The sequence below is a fragment of the Protobothrops mucrosquamatus genome, unplaced genomic scaffold (assembly GCF_001527695.2).
Source record: "Protobothrops mucrosquamatus isolate PMUCROS unplaced genomic scaffold, P.Mucros_1.0 scaffold3010, whole genome shotgun sequence".
Lineage (NCBI taxonomy): Eukaryota > Metazoa > Chordata > Lepidosauria > Squamata > Viperidae > Protobothrops > Protobothrops mucrosquamatus.
This window is the reverse complement of record NW_015389026.1, coordinates 221,526-243,038: the sequence shown is the minus strand read 5'-3', so window position 1 is coordinate 243,038 and position 21,513 is coordinate 221,526. Positions and strand designations below refer to the sequence as shown.

Genomic DNA, 21,513 nt, shown 5'->3' with positions numbered 1-21,513 from the left:
TTTCCATTTCCAGTAGCTAAAGTGGCTTGAATCTAAGTTTCTTTTGTGATATCTTTACTAATCTAATATTCGTATCAGACAGTATAGGGTCTTTCCTTTTTTTAAAAAAACAAAACAAAACTCTATACAGAAGATTGTAGAAATCCTCTACTCTGTCATTCACATGGAAATCAAGAGCCCTTTTTGCTTTGTATATTTTTCATAACATCTGAGCTCACTGCAACATTTATTGTTAATATGTATATGTTTGAGGTATATCTTACCCCTGCTCCAGAAACTCAAGGAGGCATGCGTACTATTCCTTCCTCCATAACAAAAATCCTTGATCCATAACAAAAATCCTTTCAAATGTTTAAGTTTAAAAACCTAAAAATAGATTGAGCTGAGAGGAACTAGTCCAAAGTCATCCAGTGGGTTGAGAATGAATTTGAACCCTCACCCATTCCCAAATCTCAATGTCAAGAGAGAAGATTGTAGGGATGATAGGAAGAGGGTTAGGGTTATTTTCTATTTACATTTTTAATTTTAGTCATCTTCATCCGGAAATGTCCTATGCTTGGTTACCCACATTAGAGCTTCTACTAAATGCCTAATGTTTTGTTTTTTTTTAAATCAGGGCATATTGCTTTCGGCTTATATTAAGGAGAGTTTAGGAAACAGGGAGATATAGATATACTCCCAAGTACCATTTTAAGCATTAGAGACGAGTATTGTAATTTGAGTATAATTTGCAGGAGCAAATTGAACTATTTTTAAAAGTTGGAACTGTATAGATATTTATAGTCTTAATTTGGAAAAAAAAAAAAAAGGCAAGCAAACTGAAAAGCCAGTGGCGTTATAAGTACATGGTTTGTGGGATAAATGATACCAGCTACGTACCAAGCTTATCGCTTTTGCTTTTTGCTTCAAGAAACTGTTACCATGTGAGCCATTAATACTCTAGAAGATCTGCAACCTTGCTGGGCTCTTATTGCCTAAGAAATCTTAAGTAATAAATTGCCCAGAGAGGGAGCCTGCTTCCCTCCCACCTTTCTCTGCATATCTGCTCTTTAAGAAAAATAATAATGGGATGAACTGCTCAAATCAGAGGAGCACACATTATGTAGACAGCTCTGTGAAAAAAAGAAATGATACTGAGAATAAGCAGCATTGATGAAGACCCAGGGAAGCAAGTTGCTGATTTTAGAAGCTTAGTATCAGAAACTAGGAATAAAAAGAAATTGAGTTTATCTTCCAGAGCATTATAGATCTTAAGACATCTGCAAAAAATGAAGCAAAAACTCTTTTATTATATATTCATCAGCCCAACTGTGACTGACAAGATGCATTTCAGTGTTGTAGCGGTTCATATACCAACATTTGAAAGTTTTTTTCTTGGCAACAGGAATGCAGTGAGATCAAACCACCAAAAACTGACTTTCAAGCTGGAAGCCATTTCTACTCCTTCAGGGTTGGATTGTTCTCAGTGTATTTCAACCACAACACTATTATCTTTTGGGAATGGTGAATAGTGGGGAAGTTATAGAAGCTGAACCTATCATAATATCACATATATCACATAGAACATTACAAGGAGTTCTCGTTTGGCGGCTTTGTTGTTAAACAAAGTGTTTCCTAAGTGAAACCATGACTGTATTTATGATGTTACTTCACTTTTCCTGTGCTTTATAGACTTGTAAAAGTTGTAAATGTGAGGATTGGTTACAACGTTACTGTTTATTGCCATTGTAACTATGAATGATCACTAAACAAGGTAGTCACTAAATGAGGACAACCTGTAAACGCAAAGAGAATAAAGAATGAACTGCAAAATATAAAGAATTTACTGCAGGCACGAAGTGATTTTTAATTTTAAAAAAAAAAAACATTAAAAGCAAGACAGAAATGGTCACATTTATTTTATTTTGGGAATAGTGAAGCATTGAGTCTGTTTGGAAATCCAATTGCTTTGTGTGTGTGTGTGTTTTTAAAAAAGTTCCCTGGATTAAAGCATATTTGAGCATGAAAGTAAACACGGATATTTAGCTGAAATGTGAACTAATGCTTTTATGGTCGTTTCTGTAAATGCATCTCTCTGGAAATCTTTTGGGATGAATTTGAGAGCTGGCCTCCCCCTCCCCCCCCCAAAAAAGCAGCCTTTTCTTCTGCTAGCTGACATTGAGCTATCTCTTACACATAATCATGAGCAGCATGCTACAGTGATCATGAATCCCTGTAATACAGATTGATTGACTTTGCATCAGAGGTAGAAGTATAAAGCCTTGAGAGAGCTGGAATGGAAACTTTGCAAACGTATTTTACTAACCATTTGGCTCTGATGTTGCTTAAAATGTATGGTCATTTTGGGATTTTTTTAAAATTTGTTTCTGCTTCTTCATTTGGCATTTTAATATATTTTCATATTTTGACATGTCAGCTACTTTTGAAGACTAACATTTTGGAAAAGAAAAGCACAGGAAGAATCTTAAATAATATTGCACTATAAATCATTCTGGGAAAAATGTTTTTCTGATGTGCTTATGAAATTAGGATCTCGGCTGTGAGAGAAGATATATAATTACTATGAATAAATGTGAGAATTCTTTTAAAAAAACAACAGCTGGGGTGAAAAAGGAATAATTCCTTATTGCTTGATGATTATGTGCTGTAAGTGTTGTATTATAAGGGTCTCATACAGTATTTTCATACTGCAACCATACTTAACTTTTCCAAATGAAAAGAAACATCATCATGCGAACGATTGTTTATCTTCACAATCAATAATTAAACGCTGAGATGCAACATTTCTATGTAAAAAAAGAGATTTTTGAGTCTTTATGTTGAAGGATATTGAGTTGTCAGAGGCAGGAGCATGAAATTACAGATATGGCACAAATTTCACATAACTAAGTATCCCTAGACTGTCCAGAGAAGTTCATATCCAAGACAGCATTCTTGGCCAATATTCCAATATACTTTCTATTTTCAGTTTCCAGCTCAAGCTAATTTTAACAATAACAAACTGCACTTAATTGGCAGCCGTATTCTAATCCCGAAAATGGCCAGCCTGATTGATTGATTACATTCCCACCACCAGGGATTGCCTTGCAAAAGGACAGGGATCATACTTGAAACACATGTTCTAAACCAGGGGCGTCAAACTGCCGGCCCGTGGGCCAGATGCATCATGCCAAAACCGCGTCCACCCAATTGCCGGCAATGGAAAAAAAGTCACGATATGTCACGACACGTCATGTGACATTGCGAGGTTGACACCTCTGTTCTAAACCTATAGAAAATTAGGATCACCAATCAGAAAAATGTTGTCCTTAATAATAACAATACGTAACAGTAAGTCCTCAACTTATGACCACAATTAAGCTCAAAATTTCTGTTTGCTAAGCAAGACAGTTGCTAAACAAATTTTGTCCCGTTTCATGATCTTTCTTGACACACTTTTGTTAAGTGAATCCCTGTAGTTGTTCAGTTAATAACACGGTTGTGGAGTGTGAATCTGGCTTCCCTCATTGACTTATCAGAAGCTCACAAAAGATGATCATATGACCTCCCAGGATACTGCAATCATCATAAATAGGAACTAGTTGCCAAGCATCTGAATTTTGATCACATGGCCCTGTGGGATGCTGCAAGGCCCTGTGGGAGGCTCGTAAGTGTTAAAAAGTCATAAGTCGCCTTTTTCAGTGCCGTTGTAACTTCAAACGGTCCCTAAACGAATGGCCGAGGACAACCTGTAACACAGGCCATCTGCACTATATTGGTCTTTCACGAGGCCATGAATTTCCCCCAGGCCTTGGGGTTGGGATGTTAGCAGAGGAGCTCTGGCACGAGTGTGCGTTACTTCACTGGTTTTGTGGTTGTACTGAGCCCCAAAGTAGTTTTAGTTGATTATTTGCTTTAAAGAAATTCTTTGTTTTTATTTTATGGGTTTTTTTTGGCTAGAGGGGCAGCCATATAGATTTCATTAACAAATAAATTACAACAAAATCATTCCTGTTATATAGAAATATTGATATTCTGCTGCAGTTTTTCAAGCCCTAGACCCCAAACCAGCATTGCCTCCAACATTTCTTATTCTTTCAGACAAGTCATGAAAATGTCAAAGCAATCACAGCAAAATATAAGACATCAGACATCAAATAACAAAGCGCGGCTTTGCCTGGCAAATGAAATATAAGTAAGATGAAATAATTCAGCAAGCAGCCCTGTAAACCAAGCCAAGCATAATACAGCGGAGAACCGAAGAATGCAATAAATCAATTGTCCCAAATAAATAGATGAATCTCCAGTAACTGAGAGTGTAAGTTATGAGGCCTAGTCTGATGAAGTTCCATGTTGAAAGTAATCCGCAGAAAATTCTCTCTCCCTTTAGTATTCAGGAGAGGAAACTGAAGAAGGTCTTGCAATGATGTCACTGTGCAGTCAGCTCAAAATCTTGTTGGTAATTAGCTGTGCTATCCATTTCCCAACATTTATTCTTTAATCGTAAGAATATATGAGCAGCACTATTGAAGTCTGTTTACAATATCCTGTGAATTTCTATTACAGCTTTAGAATTATATACAGCCCTTCTGATAGGACAGACTATGATCAAAAACTCACCCATCCCCCCCAAAAAACCCACCCACCCCAATTTCCTGTGGTACCCCAAAAGCTAATCATGTTCTCACATTGACATGATTGCTTGTACTTTATCTGTGAAATGGGAAATGTGTTTTGATACTATTATGGCCAAACCCAACTACTTCTCTTGCTATACTAATTAACTTCTGTTTAATTGCTTTCACTCTAATTAAGTAAAGTCTGCAATCAGTTGCTATAGCAACATTTCCATTAATACCAATCATCTTTTGAGGTTCAACTCTTCCCTTAAAACTGTAGCAGTGTTCCATTGGAATGTCAAATGCTTTAATAGATAAACATTTTCTTTAAAATAGATCCTTAACCATATGCAGCCCTTCAGTACAAATGTAAGTAGAGTTGAACTGAGCATCTTAACAACGTGGTCAACTTGTCTGCCTCCCAGTTTTGACCCAGTTCGGCTAAAACATGTATTTTGAAATCAGCTCTTTCGTTGGATTTATTCATGCCTTCTTGTATATTGTTATCATTAGATATATGCCACACTTTGGGTCTGAAGCAGAAAAGCGCTTTGGAGGGTATGGGCATGTATGTCTGTTTTGTTGTCACTTTCTTAAAAAAGGATTTTTTTTTATTCAGCCCTTACAGTAGCAGTGCAATTATAGGAAAAGGTGTGTTTGAAGGATATACTAATGGTGCAACAAGGTGCTTTGAGCAGGAGTGGCTCCTTATTTCAAACATAATTCTCCAGGGGAATCACACAGCTATGGCAAGGCCTATTAGCCTACATCCCCTTGAAAGCACCTTCTCTGCTTCAGAATCAATTGCTAATATGAAAAATATCCACTAGTTGCCTTGTACCATCCTTCCTTTCTTGAGTGCCACATCCATCAAGCTCCATTACTGAAGGCTTATATAATCATCTCACCTATTTCTGAAGTTTATAGGCATCATTTTCTTTAGCTGCTACAAGCCAGCTTCATTCATTTTAATTGGCACTGGGTTATTTTGAAATTGAAGCCAGAATCTCTTGATATTGGATGAAAGAAGCTGGGACATGTTAGTGATGGAAGTAAAAAGGTTTATGTCATCATCCAGAAAGAAAAAGGCATCATCATCATCATCATTGCTGCATGAATTGTGTGTGTGGAGATGGGCTGAGATGTATTTTTGATAATTGATAACAAGAGAAAAACAGCAAGGAGGAAAGAGAGTTTCTTCTTCTTATTATATTTCTTATTATTATTATATTTCTTATTCTTATTACATTCTAAGCAAATCCATCCACTTTTGTTTTGATTGCAATGATACCTTTATCACTCGCTATGTCTCCTACATTTTTTTTTTAAAATGTCCATAATACCTGATCAGTAATGTTCAAGATTATGTATTCTATGAGCCAAGTATAAGACCAGTATTTTGTGCGGTGGCATTTAATTTTATGATTTTCTGGTATTAATGGGAGGTAAACGTGAACATGTATTTATTAAGATGAAGTTATGGCTATTTGTTTACTCCGGTTATTCAAATTCTGCATAACAACCATCCCAAAGCAGAGTACAATGAATATAAAGAATTGTAAATAAAAAGGCAAGAAATATTTTGGGGAAACAAATTTCTGGCTCTTTCCCACATAGTGTTTGTTGGCCATGGCTGGGGAGGGAGGAAGAGTCCAGCTGAATGGGATTCTGGCTGTCTTCCTTCCACTGTTTTCATCCTCCAAGGCTATTGGTGGCAATGCTCAGGGGGGAGGACTACAGTAGACTTCAGGGATAATTCTTGTTTACCTTCCTGCAGAAGGAAAAGATAAGGAGAGCAGAGTTGCCTGATGGCTAATGACATGCTATGTAAATAAGTGGAAATCTTTCCTCTTTCTCCTTTAATGCAGAACTCATTAAATTACTGATGGAATTTTAGAGATTCAGCACTGGAAAGGTGAACGGCATCATTCTGTAGCCACAGAGATAACCTTGGAGAAACTATGCAGATAGGTTTCAACAACATACACGTAAACAAGTTTTGAACTTGGTAAACAAAGAATATTAGGAAGAAACTCAAGACGGGATAAGGAGGAGGGAAGGGAAAGTGCAGCCAGGTTTCAAGTTTGTTACTTTTTTTATTATTGTGTCATCAAGTTTTATCACTGACTCTTAGCAACCACATCGGTTTTCTCCAGGAGGATTTGTTCCCAACCTGATTCTTTAAGTCTTCCAACAGTGTACCTATAGCTGCTGTAATTGAGTCCATCTATCCTGCTGCTGGTCATTCTCTTCCTTTTCCTAACATTAGAGCTTTCTCCATAGAGTTGGGCCTTCACATAATGTGTCTGAAGCAGGATGATATGAGCCTGGTCATTTGTGTCTCGACTGAGAATATTGGATTGATTTGTTCAATGATCCATCAGTTCATCAGTGGTATTCTTAGGCATTTTCTCCAACAACATGGTTCTCAAGTATCAATACTCTTCGTATCATACTTCTTAAGAGTCCAATTTTCACATCCATAGAGCTGTCTACCATTTTCTGTTGTTCCTCCCTTGATGATTCCATGGATAACATGATGGCTGTCCCCATTGACTCCTGGGGGCAACTATGGAGCTGGTGCAGGCACCTCGATGTTCTAAAAATGGGGGGGGGGAATGAGATATTAAAGCAGCAGCATCTTTTGCAAGATTAGGGGAACTGTTTCAAAAGTTCTGTGAATGTGCATACTTTCATTTTGAACAGCTTGTAAAAGATACAGTTATGGTTATGAATCAAAAAGAGATGTTTTGAACCTCTCTGCATTGCAGAATACCTGACTCGGATGGATAGCTTTGCTAATTACTAACGTTAGTTTACTAATTGCTGCAATTGTGGCCCTTCCAGTATAAAGCAGCAGCTAACATTTAATTAGATGCTTGAAAATGAAGCTGATTTTGATTTACTTTTTAAATTTCAGATATGGCAGTGTGGAGGCTCCCTGGAGATTGTAACGTGTTCACATGTTGGTCATGTTTTTCGAAAAGCTACTCCTTATACATTTCCTGGTGGTACTGGCCATGTAATTAACAAAAATAACAGAAGACTTGCAGAAGTGTGGATGGATGAATTTAAAGATTTCTTCTATATAATATCTCCAGGTAAGGAATAATTTCATTACAATTTTATAAGAAATATACACAAGGATATACAAATCCACATACAATACATACATATACATATACATATACATATACATATACATATACATATACATATACATAATAGAGCTGGAACGGACCTTGGAGGTCTTCTAGTCCAGCCCCCTACTCAAGCAGGAGAACCTATACCATTTCAGACAAGTGACTCTAGTCTCTTCTTAAAAACCTTCAGTGATGGAGTGGCCCCGATTTCTGAAGGCAAGCTGTTCCACTGGTTAATTGTCCTAACTATTAGGAAGTTTCTCCTTAATTCCAGGTTGCTTCTCTCTTTGGTCAGTTTCCAACCATTGTCTCTTGTCCTGCCCTCTGGTGCTTTGGAGAATAATTTGACCCCCTCTTCTTTGTGGCAGCCCCTCGAATACTGGAATACTGGTATCATGTCGCCCCTGTTTCTTCTTTTCTTTAGACTTTATATATAGATTTTACACACACACACACACACACACACACACATACACACGTGTGTGTGTGTGTGTGTGTCTACCCCATACACCTGGTTTCAGCATTATTGGTACTGATATTTAATTTTTATTTCTTTGTCAGTTACAATCAATCTAAATGATGATGTGGTATGATATCTTCTATAGTATTGCTACAGCATTTAAATTATAATAAGTAAAAACTGAAAGAAAAATGCCATGCTGATCAACATACTTCAGATTATCCAAATATATAATTTAACTCTTGAACTTTGAGAAAACAAAACAAAAAGAAAGATAAACAGTAGGGCTTAAAATTTAAGAGTAGAAGAGTTGATGGAAAGTACACCATTCTCCCTGTTTTCTCCCCGCCTTTGTGATTGGGTTTCATATATATTCATGTATTTTCCAGGTAGATGATGTTTAGGACTGATTCAGATCAAGTTTCAAATAAACCCACAGAGAAAGAGCACTACGGGAAAGATGGCTTATTACAAAAAATCTCTAACTTCAAATGAAATGGTTCATGACTGCAAGGCAGAGATGAGAGATTTGTGATCCTCCATATGTTACTAACATCAGCTCCCACCAGCCCCAGCGAGCAAGGGGTGCCCCACTGGTGATAGAAACAATTCATCTAGAACTTCAGCAGGTTAAATCATTTGTTTCCAGGACTGACACACTTGATTTGGATTCTGTTGCATCCCCTTAGGCAGCAATCATATGCATGAATATCTCAATAAACATCCCTGAATACACTGACATTTAGCTCTGAGAAAACACATATAGGAATGCCCTGTAAACAGTGAAGGTGGTTCTCCTATGCAGTTGTAATAAAGAAGTGATCACGGAGTGTGCAAAAGCTGCCTTCTCATTCCAAAGACCCCCTTCCACAGAATGTGATAAAATTATGATGCTTTGGTTTTAAATTTACAGTAGTAGTAATAATAACACCAAAGATAAAAACCTTTTCTTCAAATAACCTTAAGCAATAGGGAAACAGCCATAGAAAATGGGGGCATTTCTATCCAGTTCTGTTTTGTAAGTTGTCCATCACGGTCGTTTAAAAAATAATAATCATGTATTTAGTAACCTTCTAAAGGATAAAGTCGGCTTAAAAGTTAGAATGTGTACTTTTGGGGGGGGAAGTCTTAGTACTTAGTACTTTATTTATTTATTTTTGCAAGAAATAACTTTTTATTTTATTTTAATCCAGCACATAAACCTAAGGCAGTGGTGGCGAACCTATGGCACGGGTGCCAGAGGCGGCACTCAGAGCCCTCTCTGTGGGCACGCACGCTGTCGCCCCAGTCCTAGGCCTTCAGCTGGGTTTTATAAAATCTTTTCGCTTTAGGCCTCTGCCGCCGTGTGCAAAAAAAAAAAAAGGTTCAATCAGTCAATTTCAACTTCTCGCGGGGAAAAAAAAGATCTTGCAAAGTTGGAATTGATTGATTAAACTTTTTAGTCCCACCCAGTCTGCAGTTACCATCGCAGCCATGCCCACCCAGTGGGCCACACCCACCCAATGGGCCACACCCACCCAATGGGCCACACCCACCCGGCACCCGATGATGCATAGGTGGGTTTTGGGTTGCAGTTTGGGCATTCAGTCTCTAAAAGGTTCGCCATCACTGACCTAAGGCATGTAAGAAGTCTATTGTTGTAATAAATTAGGATGGGTCCTTTGAATCTTTTAGAATATGAGTGGAAAATGGAAACAAAACATATTTAAAATTATTCTGCTCCTCTATGTCTTGAGATATTTTTTTTTCCATTTAAGGTTGTTTTGCTTTCGGTGGGGATGTGGTGGATTGAGTGGCTTGCAATGGGCCTAACCCTAACCCTAACCCTCAACTACCTGGGGCTCAGGCAAGACACTTGCAGCCTGAAGAATTCTCCAGATTGAAGGAGAATTAATCTATTTGGGCTCCAGGCAGCTGTTCCTTGCAAGAAGATTGTGAAATGGAGGTTTTGCAATCAGCTAGTGCAGGGGTGACAAACTCGCCGTGTCATGTGATGTATTGCAACTTTTTTCCCATTGCCAGAGCTGGGGTGGTCGCGGTTTTGACATGACGCATTTGGCCCGTGGGCCGGCAGTTTGACACCCCTGAGCCAGTGAACCAAGTGACTGGGAGGCCAGATTCTGACACTAGATCCAACTCTCCATTTCTTAAGCTGTAATGAAATGTGGTCTGGATTCCCAGGACAGAGAGGCCGCGTTCCAGAGGACAAAGAGACAGTGGAACTTAGATAATTTGGTCAGGAGAAAGAGAGTTGAAAAGCATTCTCCTTCACAATTATCAGAGTATATCTATAATGATGCTAATAGTTGCTTGAGTTTGCCAAAATTGTTATCAGGCCCCAAGAACCAAGAATGACATGTACCATTACTTCTGAGCAGTTACCTTTATTGTTCCTCATTTACAGATAGAAATCTTGCTAAACTAAATTGAAGATTCTTTGCAGCATCTCCAGTTCAGGCCAGTATTATAATACCTACTTGAGTGTCATCGAGATACTGAACCAACCTCTCCCAGTGGTTTTATAGAATGGTGAATTCTATAGGGCCAAGTCCAATGGCACTACAAAATGGAGCAACCAAAGGCTTGACCACTCACACCCTATGATTACTAACTGGAATTGCCCACTTGCCCACTCAAGTATGATTGGAACCACTGTAAAATGGTTGATCCCATTCCTACCTGTTGTAGCAGGATACCATGGTTGATGATGTCAATGTCAATGAGGGGTCCAACAGGATGAGGAAGGGGATGCTTCATCCAAGGGCCGATGAAGGTCATCCATGTGAGTGGTTCCTTCTCATAACTTATCACTTTTATTTAAAAATACAACAAATGATCTTTCCGGGGAAGAAATGGTGAACTGAAGATGGCTCCACGGCCTTTTCAATAACCATTCCCCAGACCTGCTGTAATTGCAGTGCTGAAATCACTGCTAAGATTGTTGTTGATCTGTGGTGAGGTTTCCTGCCATTTTGAATAGAAAGTGACAGAAAGCTGTAATATAAGCTTAACCAACCTGATCCTGAATCAAGAAACAGATGGAATATTTTGGCTCCACCCTTGTGTGTGGATGGTGCTGCCCACTTTGCATAATTTCCACTGAAGCCTTTAACTCTTCACAAACATTAAATATGGTCCAACTCTGCCAAAAGTTTATTTTACTGTAAATAATTAGCTCAGCGATTGCTTTAACAGCTAGTTGTGAAAGAATTACAGTGTATAATTTTGATGTACCACCTTGGGTAGCTCTACTAAACTCACATAGTATGGGGTCCTCTAACATTGTCATTGGGTTTTGGGTGGTGTTAAACAATTAATAAATATGCCTAGGAATCTAGTTTCATACTTAAATGGCATTTTTCTTTTCTTGATCAGAGACAACAGAATTGAGAACTTCAAATTGTATTTTTGATCAAGAATAAAATAATGATGTTTTCCTGAAATCTGGTTTTGTCGTACCAACGTCTTTAGTACTTATATAACAAGGCAGAGTTTGTACCAATAAATATGTTGGGTGCTTCATGATGCATATTACTGGTTGCAGTTCATAATATAATGGTCAATGTCACATGAAGAGTCGGTAAACAATAACATACTAAAGAACTGACTAAAACATTGTAACTAGGCAAAAGTGGGAAGATAGTGGATTCAATTAAATTTTCTGACAAGGATGCAGTGGGAAGATTTAGAAGTTCTTACATCATCAGACTTTGGGCTGTTTTCATCTGAGGTCTGATGCTTTGACTTTTTTAAGGTTTGGCTTATTTTTTCCCCTTTGCTTCTTTGTTTCTTGATTTACTGTTTGCTGTTATTGTCACACCGTTAGGTAGCATGTCCTCATGTGTTTTCAGGTAACAGGTTTAGAACACAATTAAAAATAGATAAGTCAGTAGGCAATTAATTTATAGTTTTATAAATACCTGCCTTTTCTACATCCAGTGTCAAAATATAAAGATCCGTTGGATCTTAATTCCTAATATATTTGGTCTTGTTCATTGCCAATTTCTTTGAACCTTCAAAAAAAATTACGGTTTTTGTAATAAATTGATTTTTCAATTTACTATTAATTTTACATCAAAAAAGTGGTGTCAGCTAATAACTCTGAATGTTGCATAATGCAAAGGTTTATAGCCCTTATAATTGCTTTGTGGTGATTTTCTATTTTGATTACATTTTTAATTATGGTTAGTAGAGAGAACTATCTTTTTTTTTAGGAAGGGTAATGATTACAATTAATTATATCCCATTTTATCAAATAGGCTTACCCTCAAGTAAAATGCAGTTGATTATATTAGGGCTTGCTCAACATATGTTATAACTCACTGTATACCCTGGAGTTTATTTCCAAATGAATACATAGAATTGTACTGTCAATTCTATCCCTGTTCTTAAAAATAGAATTTTCTGTCTCTGTAATAAACAAGTCTTTTATTAAAACACTCCCAGACAGTGGAATTGTATGCAGAAATCAGTTGTAAAGGTAGGGAGCAATTTATTCAGTATACATTTTAATTTGGGCATAATTAATTTTAATGCCATATAATTTTAATTTGGAACTGCAGTTTACAGATCCAAACATTGTATGTGATATTTAATGCAAAAATACTTTTAATTTTCCTTTGCAGTTTGGAACATAAAAACACACAAAGGTACAAAAGTGCCTATATATGACTTAAGAAACACAAAACTGCATTATATGAGAGAAATAGCATTCATTTCTTGGAAAACATTAATACAAATTGCATATATTGCAGAATATTATCTATATTTTTGAGTTGCTTTTTTAAAAAAAATATGATGCAGAAAATAATCAGAGTTATGACTGGAAAATGGAAAACGGGGGGAAATTGCCCATCCTCTAAAGTAGTCACTGAATGGCTCTCTCAAATTCAGTATCTACAAACAGAAACAAAGATCCACACCACAATTCATGTAGTGTTTGTGTGCATTTGGATTATATTCTTTACTTAAGAGATGAGCTACAGGGTGAAGAGAGAGATTATCCTGCTGATGATAAACTGTTAAAGCTGCCTGTCCTTGCTGGGATGAAGGGGGAAGTTTTTTTCTTTTTTCTTTCCTTTCTTTCCTCTTTTTCTTTTTTAGTTATTTATCACACTTTTTTTAATTTTCCTCTGTATTTTTTTGTATTTGGTATTTATTTTTATTCTTTTCATTCCTAATTCTCAATATAATTATCTTTTAAAAGATTAATTATTAACATATTAACATACCTTGCTCAGGGCTACTAAGTCTCTGGTTACATTCTCTCCCATCCAGAGCCATCCTTGAGTAGATCATTGTGGGGCACTGAAAGACCAGATTTAGTGGGGAAGAAAGGCATGATTTTAGAACCAACCACTGAATTATTATCCTCTATAATTTTGATCCATTGTATGGAATACGGGTAGTTCTAGACCAGGGGTAGGCAACCTTGGCTCTTTTATGATTCGTGGACTTCAACTCCCAGAATTCCTGAGCCAGCCATGCTGAGGGAAAAGGGAGAGGTTTCCAGGCTGAGCCATGCTGGCTCAGGAATTCTGGGAGTTGAAGTCCATGAGTCATAAAAGAGCCAAGGTTGCCTACCCCTGGTCTAGATTTACAACCATTCAATTAGTGATCATTCAAAGGTACAGTGGCACTGAAAAAAAGTGACATGACCGTTTTTCACACTTACAACCTTTGCAGCATCCCCATGGTCATGTGATAAAAAATTCAGACGCTTGGCAACTGGCATGTATTTATGATAGTTGCAGTGTCCCAGGGTCCTGTCATCATCTTTTGAGATCTCCTGACAGGCAAAGTCAATGGGGAAGCCAGATGGACTTTACAGTGTAGTACTAACTTAACAACTGCAGTGATTCCCTTAACAACTGTGACCAGAATGGGCATAAAGTGGGGCAAAACTCACTTAACAACTGGCATGCTTAGCAACAGAAATTTTGGGCTCAATTGTGGTTGTGCTTCGAGGACTATATCTTTCCTGAAAACATTGTAGGTGCCCCCCAAACTAAGCATAAACAATGAAAAACACTTTTGATAAGTGTTACGTTAATAAACACCTATCAGAACAATAGACACAGTATAGTAATGTTTGGATCTGAAATAAGGTAATTGAAATATTGGAGCTAAGTATATAAAGCACAATGTCACAACTGTGCTGACTTACAGTGGCAATTGTGGCAGTCCCACACGGTTGCAAATGTCCCACATCATATGATCGCCGTTTGTGAGTTCCTGGGGGGCCTCCCCATTGACGTTGCTTGTGGAAAGTCAGCAATGAAGGTGGCAAATAGCAATCACGTGATTGCGAGACTCCACGACATCATAATTGCCAGCCAGTTGCCAAGCATCTGAATGATACTTATGCGACTACTGCAACAGCAAGGACCTGTCTTAAAGTCCCCCTCATTCAACACTGTTGTGAGTTTGAAGAATCACTGAACAAAAATGGTTGTTCATTGAGGGGATGGGAATAAGAGGATTTTTTTACATGCACTAGACCCAAAATTACCAGCTCATTTGACACTCAGTGATAAGAACTGAAGCTATTGAAATCAAAAAAGTGGGCAAGAAATGCAACAGACTGCAGAGTTCTCTGCTGAGATGTTACAAAAAAAAGGTTAAGTTCTCCAGGAAAACAGTTTCTCCCTTTACAACAATACAACAATAAAATAAAAGTCTGTTTCTCTGGTGAACTTAACCTTTTTTTTCTTTCGTTTCTTTTTCTTTTTTTGCAACACTTCAGCAGGATTCTCTGTCTCTTTTTTTTACTTCTGTTCCATCCAGGTGTTTTTTGTCCTTTTTTTTCTTTTCCCAGAGATACTGTCCCTTTCTTTGCCCCATCTTCTTCCTGGGGTTTGTGTTTGTGTGTTTGTTGCTGGATAGAGGGGCATGGACAGTGGTGGGATTCAAATATGTGAACAACCAGTTCTCTGTGTGGATGCCGCTTCCGGAAGTCCATTCTGGACCCGGGGAACAAAAAATTAGCTACCAGTTCTGCCGAACTTGTGCGAACTGGATGAATCCCACCACTGGGCATGGACAAAAACTTGAGTTTTTCTGTTGGTTACAAATGTATATTATAAATAAGATACCTGAAGCTGGGGATTAGTTAATTTATAAATGGGGTACTGTGCTTTACAGGCAATTATTATTCATTTCATTGTGTATATTGTATAAGAATACATAGTTGTGAACATGCCCATATTTATCAGGTAGGAGGAGGTCTCCAGGCTTATTTTCAGATGGCTGTGCAACTTTAAGTCAACAAAGTGGAATTGTCCAGGGTTTTGTCCAGATCTTATTTTTCTGTCCGCTCTTCCTTCTTGATGTGAGATCATGTTAAGTTGAAAGTTTCATTTTTAACTATAGTACTATAATATTAATGGATGGATTATAAATGTTATAAACCTCCTAGTGAGAGGAAAGCAATACAGTATAGAAATTTAAAAGACCAGTTCATGAAATATCTATTTGCATTTCAAAGAATTCCAAGTACCTGCATAGCATACAAAGCAGCTTTTTATACAGGGAACATTCTCCTTTAAGACTAGCTTGGCGACTTCATGAGTGAGGGTTTTTTGACAGTCATAGGGTAGAAGCTCTTATGGATTTTTTTTTCTTTTTTCTTTGGATTGCTTGCTATAAATACACTATAAGGCAGACATGTCAAACTCGCGACGTCACATGACGTTGCGTGACGTATTGGAATTTTTTCCCCATTGCCAGCAATGGGGTAGGCGCAGTTTTCTTGTGACGTGTCCTGCCCGTGGGCCAGCAATTTGACACCCCTGCTTAAGGGCATCTTCGCCAGGGGAAGGAGGTTATTGAATCCAGACAGCAGTGTTTTTACCGTAATTTGTTTCTAATGCCAAGGATAACTTATTTTTGCTAATTGCAATGAAATTCGCAATATATATCACCTGGCTAGCACAATTCATGTAGTCGGATTCTCCAGGAGAATGTAAAAACAAGCAGAGCTGCTTCTCTATGTGACTTTTGAGTGACATGGGTCATACCCCCAAAACAAATGCATGAGACTAGATCAAAACGTTTTTGCTCCAAACTGAAATAAAATGAAACTTTGATTATTTTAGGTTTTAACAATTAGAATAATGTTGCTATTATCGAAATGGCTTGAAATGTTGAGAAATGTGAAGCAAAAGGTTGAGGTTGCAATTCGTTTTTTTTGGGGGGGGGGATATTTAGTTGCACTGAAAGAAGTTGGAAGTCTCTACTTTTTTTCTGTCTCATTGCAGCCCTCTCTTTGTTTCTCTTAGCTTTCTAACTTTTGTTTCTTTTTGTATTTTTATCTTACAGTAAACTTTAATAAAATTCTTAAAAATAACCCCTTAATGTTGATTTCATTTACAGTTTCAGTTACAGTTAGTTAAAATATATTTCTAAGATTAATCTATGTATAAATGTTTAACGTGAAACACATAAAACACATTGCAGTGTTTCTGGATTGAGGGAGCCTATCTGCTCCAGAAAAGATGCGCTATTCTCCAAATTTTTCCATTTTCATGCCTTTTCACTAGCAGATGGACGTACTCAGGCAGAAGAGTTTGGAGAAGCATATACATTTTCAAATTTCAAATATGCCTCAAGTGTTTTTTATATACAGGTAGTGTTCGAGTTACAATTGTAATTGAGCCTGTAGTTGTGATCATAAGATGTGACAGTCGTAAAGCAGGCCACCATGTGACCAGACCCAATTTTATGACTTTTTTACGATGGTTGTTGAGCAAATGCCATTGTCATTAAGCAAATATTGTAGTTGTTAAGCAAATTCATAATTCACTATGGGCTAATTTTGCCTGGAAGCCAAAGTAAATTGCAGTCACATGATCATGGGGCACTGCAATCAGCTGTAAAATGCAATCAGGGGTATACTTTGGAACCAACTTGAATATAACTTTTTTGGGGGGGAGGGCTGTCATAAATCAAGGACTACCCGTGTAGTCTAGAGTACCCATGTACTCTAAAGCACATGTAACTTTAATCAAAAAGGAAGAGCTGGATTTTTATAAAAGAACTGTGTGCTGGTCTTCAATTCCCCAAATGCATATGAGGAAGGGGAAACGGATGAAAATGTGTCCTTCAACTGCAGCCACACAACCAGTGTTTGTTTAATTAGAATAGGATTAGCTTTAATTTTCATTTAATAGTTCATGAAGTCACCTTTTGCTTTTTACCAAAGACTGATGAGGAAGGAATGGACTTTAATATACTGAATTGAAGGAAGAACTAAAAAAAACCCAACTCAGTCATTCATAAGAGATAGGTACACGATCCCAATTTTTAAAATTAAGCTTAAGAACCAAATAGAATAGGAAAATAGATGAATGGGTAAATTATTGACCCTTATGCAATATATCTGCATAAGTTCACTTACTCTGAGATTTGCACAAATTTCTTAAAGTCCAGCACTTCATGGGAAGAAAATATGGTGGTTATTAAAATGAGCATTATGATCTTTTAGGCGTAGGGTTTGATATGGCATGGATCACACTAAGTGAAAGTGTATCGTATTAATAAATAAGAGGAGTTGATAGACCAGGAAACCAAATGGTTAATAAGTACTTATTATCCACAATTCATTCTGGAAAGATTAGTTGTAACTTGGCTTGAGTAATAAAAATATGCCTGGATGAAAGTGACCTTAGATAGAGATCTTGATCTCAGAAAGCAAAGCCAGGGTCAATCCATGTTAGTGCTTAGAAGACTAGGCAGTCAGCTACACTGGAAAGTTAAAAAAATATTCTGGAAGAAGTTGGCAATGGACAAGAGATGTTCGTAAAGGAGACAACTTTTTAGGTACCTTCTAGGTATAGCATCAATTTGGCTGTGGGTTGTGAAAAAAATAACTGGAATTCAGTGGATCGAAGTATACCTACCATTAGTTTACAAGATACCGTTGGGTATACAGTAATAGTGCCCTATCCACCCTGCTGATTAATTCTAATGGAGTCTTTCAAAGATAAGGTTGAGGAATGTATTCAACGTGTAAATTGAAGGCATTTTCTCTGGAAATAGCTCACAGGTATATTTTAGCATCAGCAGTTGATGAGTCTGTAGAGGCCATTTTAAAGCTTGAGTCGTTTTACCTTTCTATGTTCTGAGTGTCTGAAAATAATGAAACTACAGAGTCAGTTTATCTCTCTGCCATCATTGTGCCCCGCAAAATTGATTATTAGAATGGTATTTTCAATAAAGTTCTCAATAGTGAGTTTTACTCATAAGAAGCCTAGCAAACCAACATCAAGAGTATTCGAGCTGGCTGTGACCAATGCATGCTAACAGAGCGCCGTTAGAACCAATCATAGCTAAGTCAAATGGATGCAGCTAAGATTCAAGCTATTCAAGCAGTTATAGATAATATTCCTCTTACAAAGCCTGAGAGCGTGGATGTAATCTGTAGTTGTTGTTGTTGTTTTTTAAACTCAGTCAGAATCAGGTTGACAGATAGACTATTGGTACCTCTTTAATGGAAGGTGTTTTTGCTTCTTGTCTGAATGCAATGGCAGGCTGGCCTCTTTTAAAGCAGTCCTTCTAAGGACCTTGTCAGTATTCCCAAACAAATAATATTGGAGTAATTTCTCAATTGCAGAGGGTTGGGATGATTTTAATCCAATCTGAGTTTGAGACAGCAATCCTTTGATTGAGAAAAGTTCTTTGCCTATGAATTGATTATATGGGGCAAGTCCATGTGAGGTGCAGAGTATAGCAGTGCAGGCAGTGTTTCGGGCCCCAAAGGTTGCCCATGTAGCATCATGCTCAGCAAGCTGCATTGGCTACCAGTCAGTTTCCGGGTGCAATTCAAGGTATTGGTAATCACCTTTAAAATCCTTCATGGCATGGATCCAGGTTACTTAAGGGACCAATTCATCCCACTGGGATTGGGCCACTCCCCATGGGTGCTAGCAGAGGAGGCATGCTGCCAGGGTATTCTGGCTGGTGGAGTCCAGGAGAAGGGCCTTTTCTGCCGTTGTGCCTGCCCTCTGGAACATTTTGCCCCATAGGTTGGCTTCAACCCTCCCGACCCTCCATAAGAGCTTAAAAACTCTTGGGGCTCCACAGGAGGGTCTTCATGTTGGAGGTGATTGATAGATTAATATCAGATTTCACCTCCCCCAGCTCATCCTGCTTCCTCCCATCCTGTCTTTTAGGTTCGGTCTTTTCTATTTTTATATTGTTGTAGTATTTTATATATACAGTTTTATCTTTTAATGTTGTAAGCTGCCCAGAATTACCTTATGGTAAGATGGGTGGTCAAGATAGATAGATAGACAGACAGGCAGGCAGGCAGGCAGGCAGGTAAACAGGCAGGCAGGCAGGCAGGCAGCATGTTTTTTACAGAATCAGGAATTTCAGTCAGTAGAGAAATTGCCAAGTAGTTTGTGGGGAAACACACATTTCACTTCTTATATTACACCAATACTAAATCATTTTCTGAGTTCAGTTCAAAGATTACTTTTTACTTGCCATCTCTAAATTAGGGGTGTAAAACTTGATAGCTCTGCTCCTTCAACAGAAGAGGATAACCCAATCCTTTTTATTTGTAAAGGTTGTTGAGTTTGTTGGGGTTTTTTTTTAGTACCACACCTCCCTCTACTGATGAAATATTACACTGCAGGATTTTGGTTATTTATGGAAGATGGAAATATTTCTTTCATTTATTCAAAAAAAAGGAAGGGAGAGGGCACTAGAGTCATGGTGAACAGCTGAAGGAGTGAGTGAACAGGGATTAGGGGTGTCATCTTAAGACTAAACAAATGAACAGGTAAGTTGGGACGTAGAGGAAAAAGGAAGAACCCAGGAGAAGAGTTTGTGATGATTGCATCCTGAGTGCTGTTATAAATTACTTGTTACCGATGATGGTTTATTTACAGTGACTCCTTGCCTATTTTGTGTGATTGGGGCATTGCTTCCTGCTGAGCTAGGAGGAGCTTAGGGAGACTTATAAGAAAGCTAGTTTTAGAGGGCAAATTTACTAAGTAAATGGAACTTAGCACCTGGAAAAATAAAAATAATTTTGTAAGAGTATGACAAGGAAGGGATCCCTTGCTCATTTCTTTGTCCATGTGAGGATCATGGAGATGGAGAGAATAGTTAATAATAATTAACTTTACTTGAAACAGTTTACATTCTGCAATGATACTTTTAACACCATCAAACAAGAACATCTTTTTATCCCAGGTCCTAAGGCAGGACTTGCTAGGTGGATAAAAATGCCAGCCTAGCCTAAAGATCTATGGGGTCAAAGAGGCCATCTATGTCAAAGTTGAACTGCCCTCTCTCAGCAGAGATGGAGGGATCCGACATCATCTATCTCCAGTCTATAACACAGTCCTTTCAGCAATTCCAAAAAGGCTCCACACCCATTTGCACAACTCGGGTGACCCTGACAACACAGATAAACTTCCAGGTGGCCTCAACAATTCTCTAAAAGAATGCAAATGACCAGCTGTCTGCAAGGAGTATAAATCCTTCCATTCCCCACCATCCAGTCAGAGCTGAAGAAGCTTCTTGGATAATCTCACAATACGTGGACAATACAATACAATTTCAGAATTGAAACCATAGTTTTCAATTGAAAAACAGCAACCTAAACCAAGTTAAATTAAGAAATGCAAGGAAATTCTTGGAAGCTTGGGATTCAGACAAATCTGTCATTAATCAACACAAAAGAAAAACCACATTTACATACCATTCAAAACATCCAATTAAAAAAGCTAATAAACAAAATGACCAGACCCAAAACACAGCCTCTCCAGCAGCTTATACTCAAGTAAGCAGGGATTAATATCAGACAAAAAGAAAAAATCAAGCAGAAAATAACACTGTCATTAAGGAGCTACTAAGGAGAACCTCTACCCCACTAAACTGGTAGGACAAGCTACTGAGGGAGAAAACAGGGAGAAAACTCCACACTCTCTAACACTCACATATGCATATTTCCAACATAAAGTTGAAAGACCTTTTTACATTGTAGACCAGGTTTCTGAAGTTATAGATTGATTTTTAAATCATGCATACATACCAGCCCATCTCAGAAGCAAGTGATTATGAGCAACATACAACAAAGTTAAAAACAAAATATTCAAATTAATATTAATATTAAACAGGGCTTTTTTTCTCGGAGAAAAGGTGGCGGAACTCAAACCTGGCCACGCCCTCATCAAACCCTAGGACCGCCCCTTTAGAGAACAGGAATGCAAGTAAAATTTGGGAGGGGCTATTTCCGGTGTGGGAGGGGCTATTTCCGGTGCGGCCGGCCCGGAAAAAGGTGCCGGAACGCGGTTCCGCC

At 37.9% G+C, this 21,513-nt stretch overlaps 1 protein-coding gene across 1 annotated transcript in view; it reads left to right on the top strand.

Moving 5' to 3' along the window:
• Positions 1-21,513, top strand: part of LOC107296866 (polypeptide N-acetylgalactosaminyltransferase 13) — a 98,851-nt gene that overhangs the window by 39,467 nt on the left and 37,871 nt on the right. Inside the window, exon 7 of the mRNA XM_015826221.1 lies at positions 7,519-7,699. Coding sequence (XP_015681707.1) covers positions 7,519-7,699 — 181 coding nt within the window. The remainder of the gene's footprint in view (positions 1-7,518; positions 7,700-21,513) is intronic.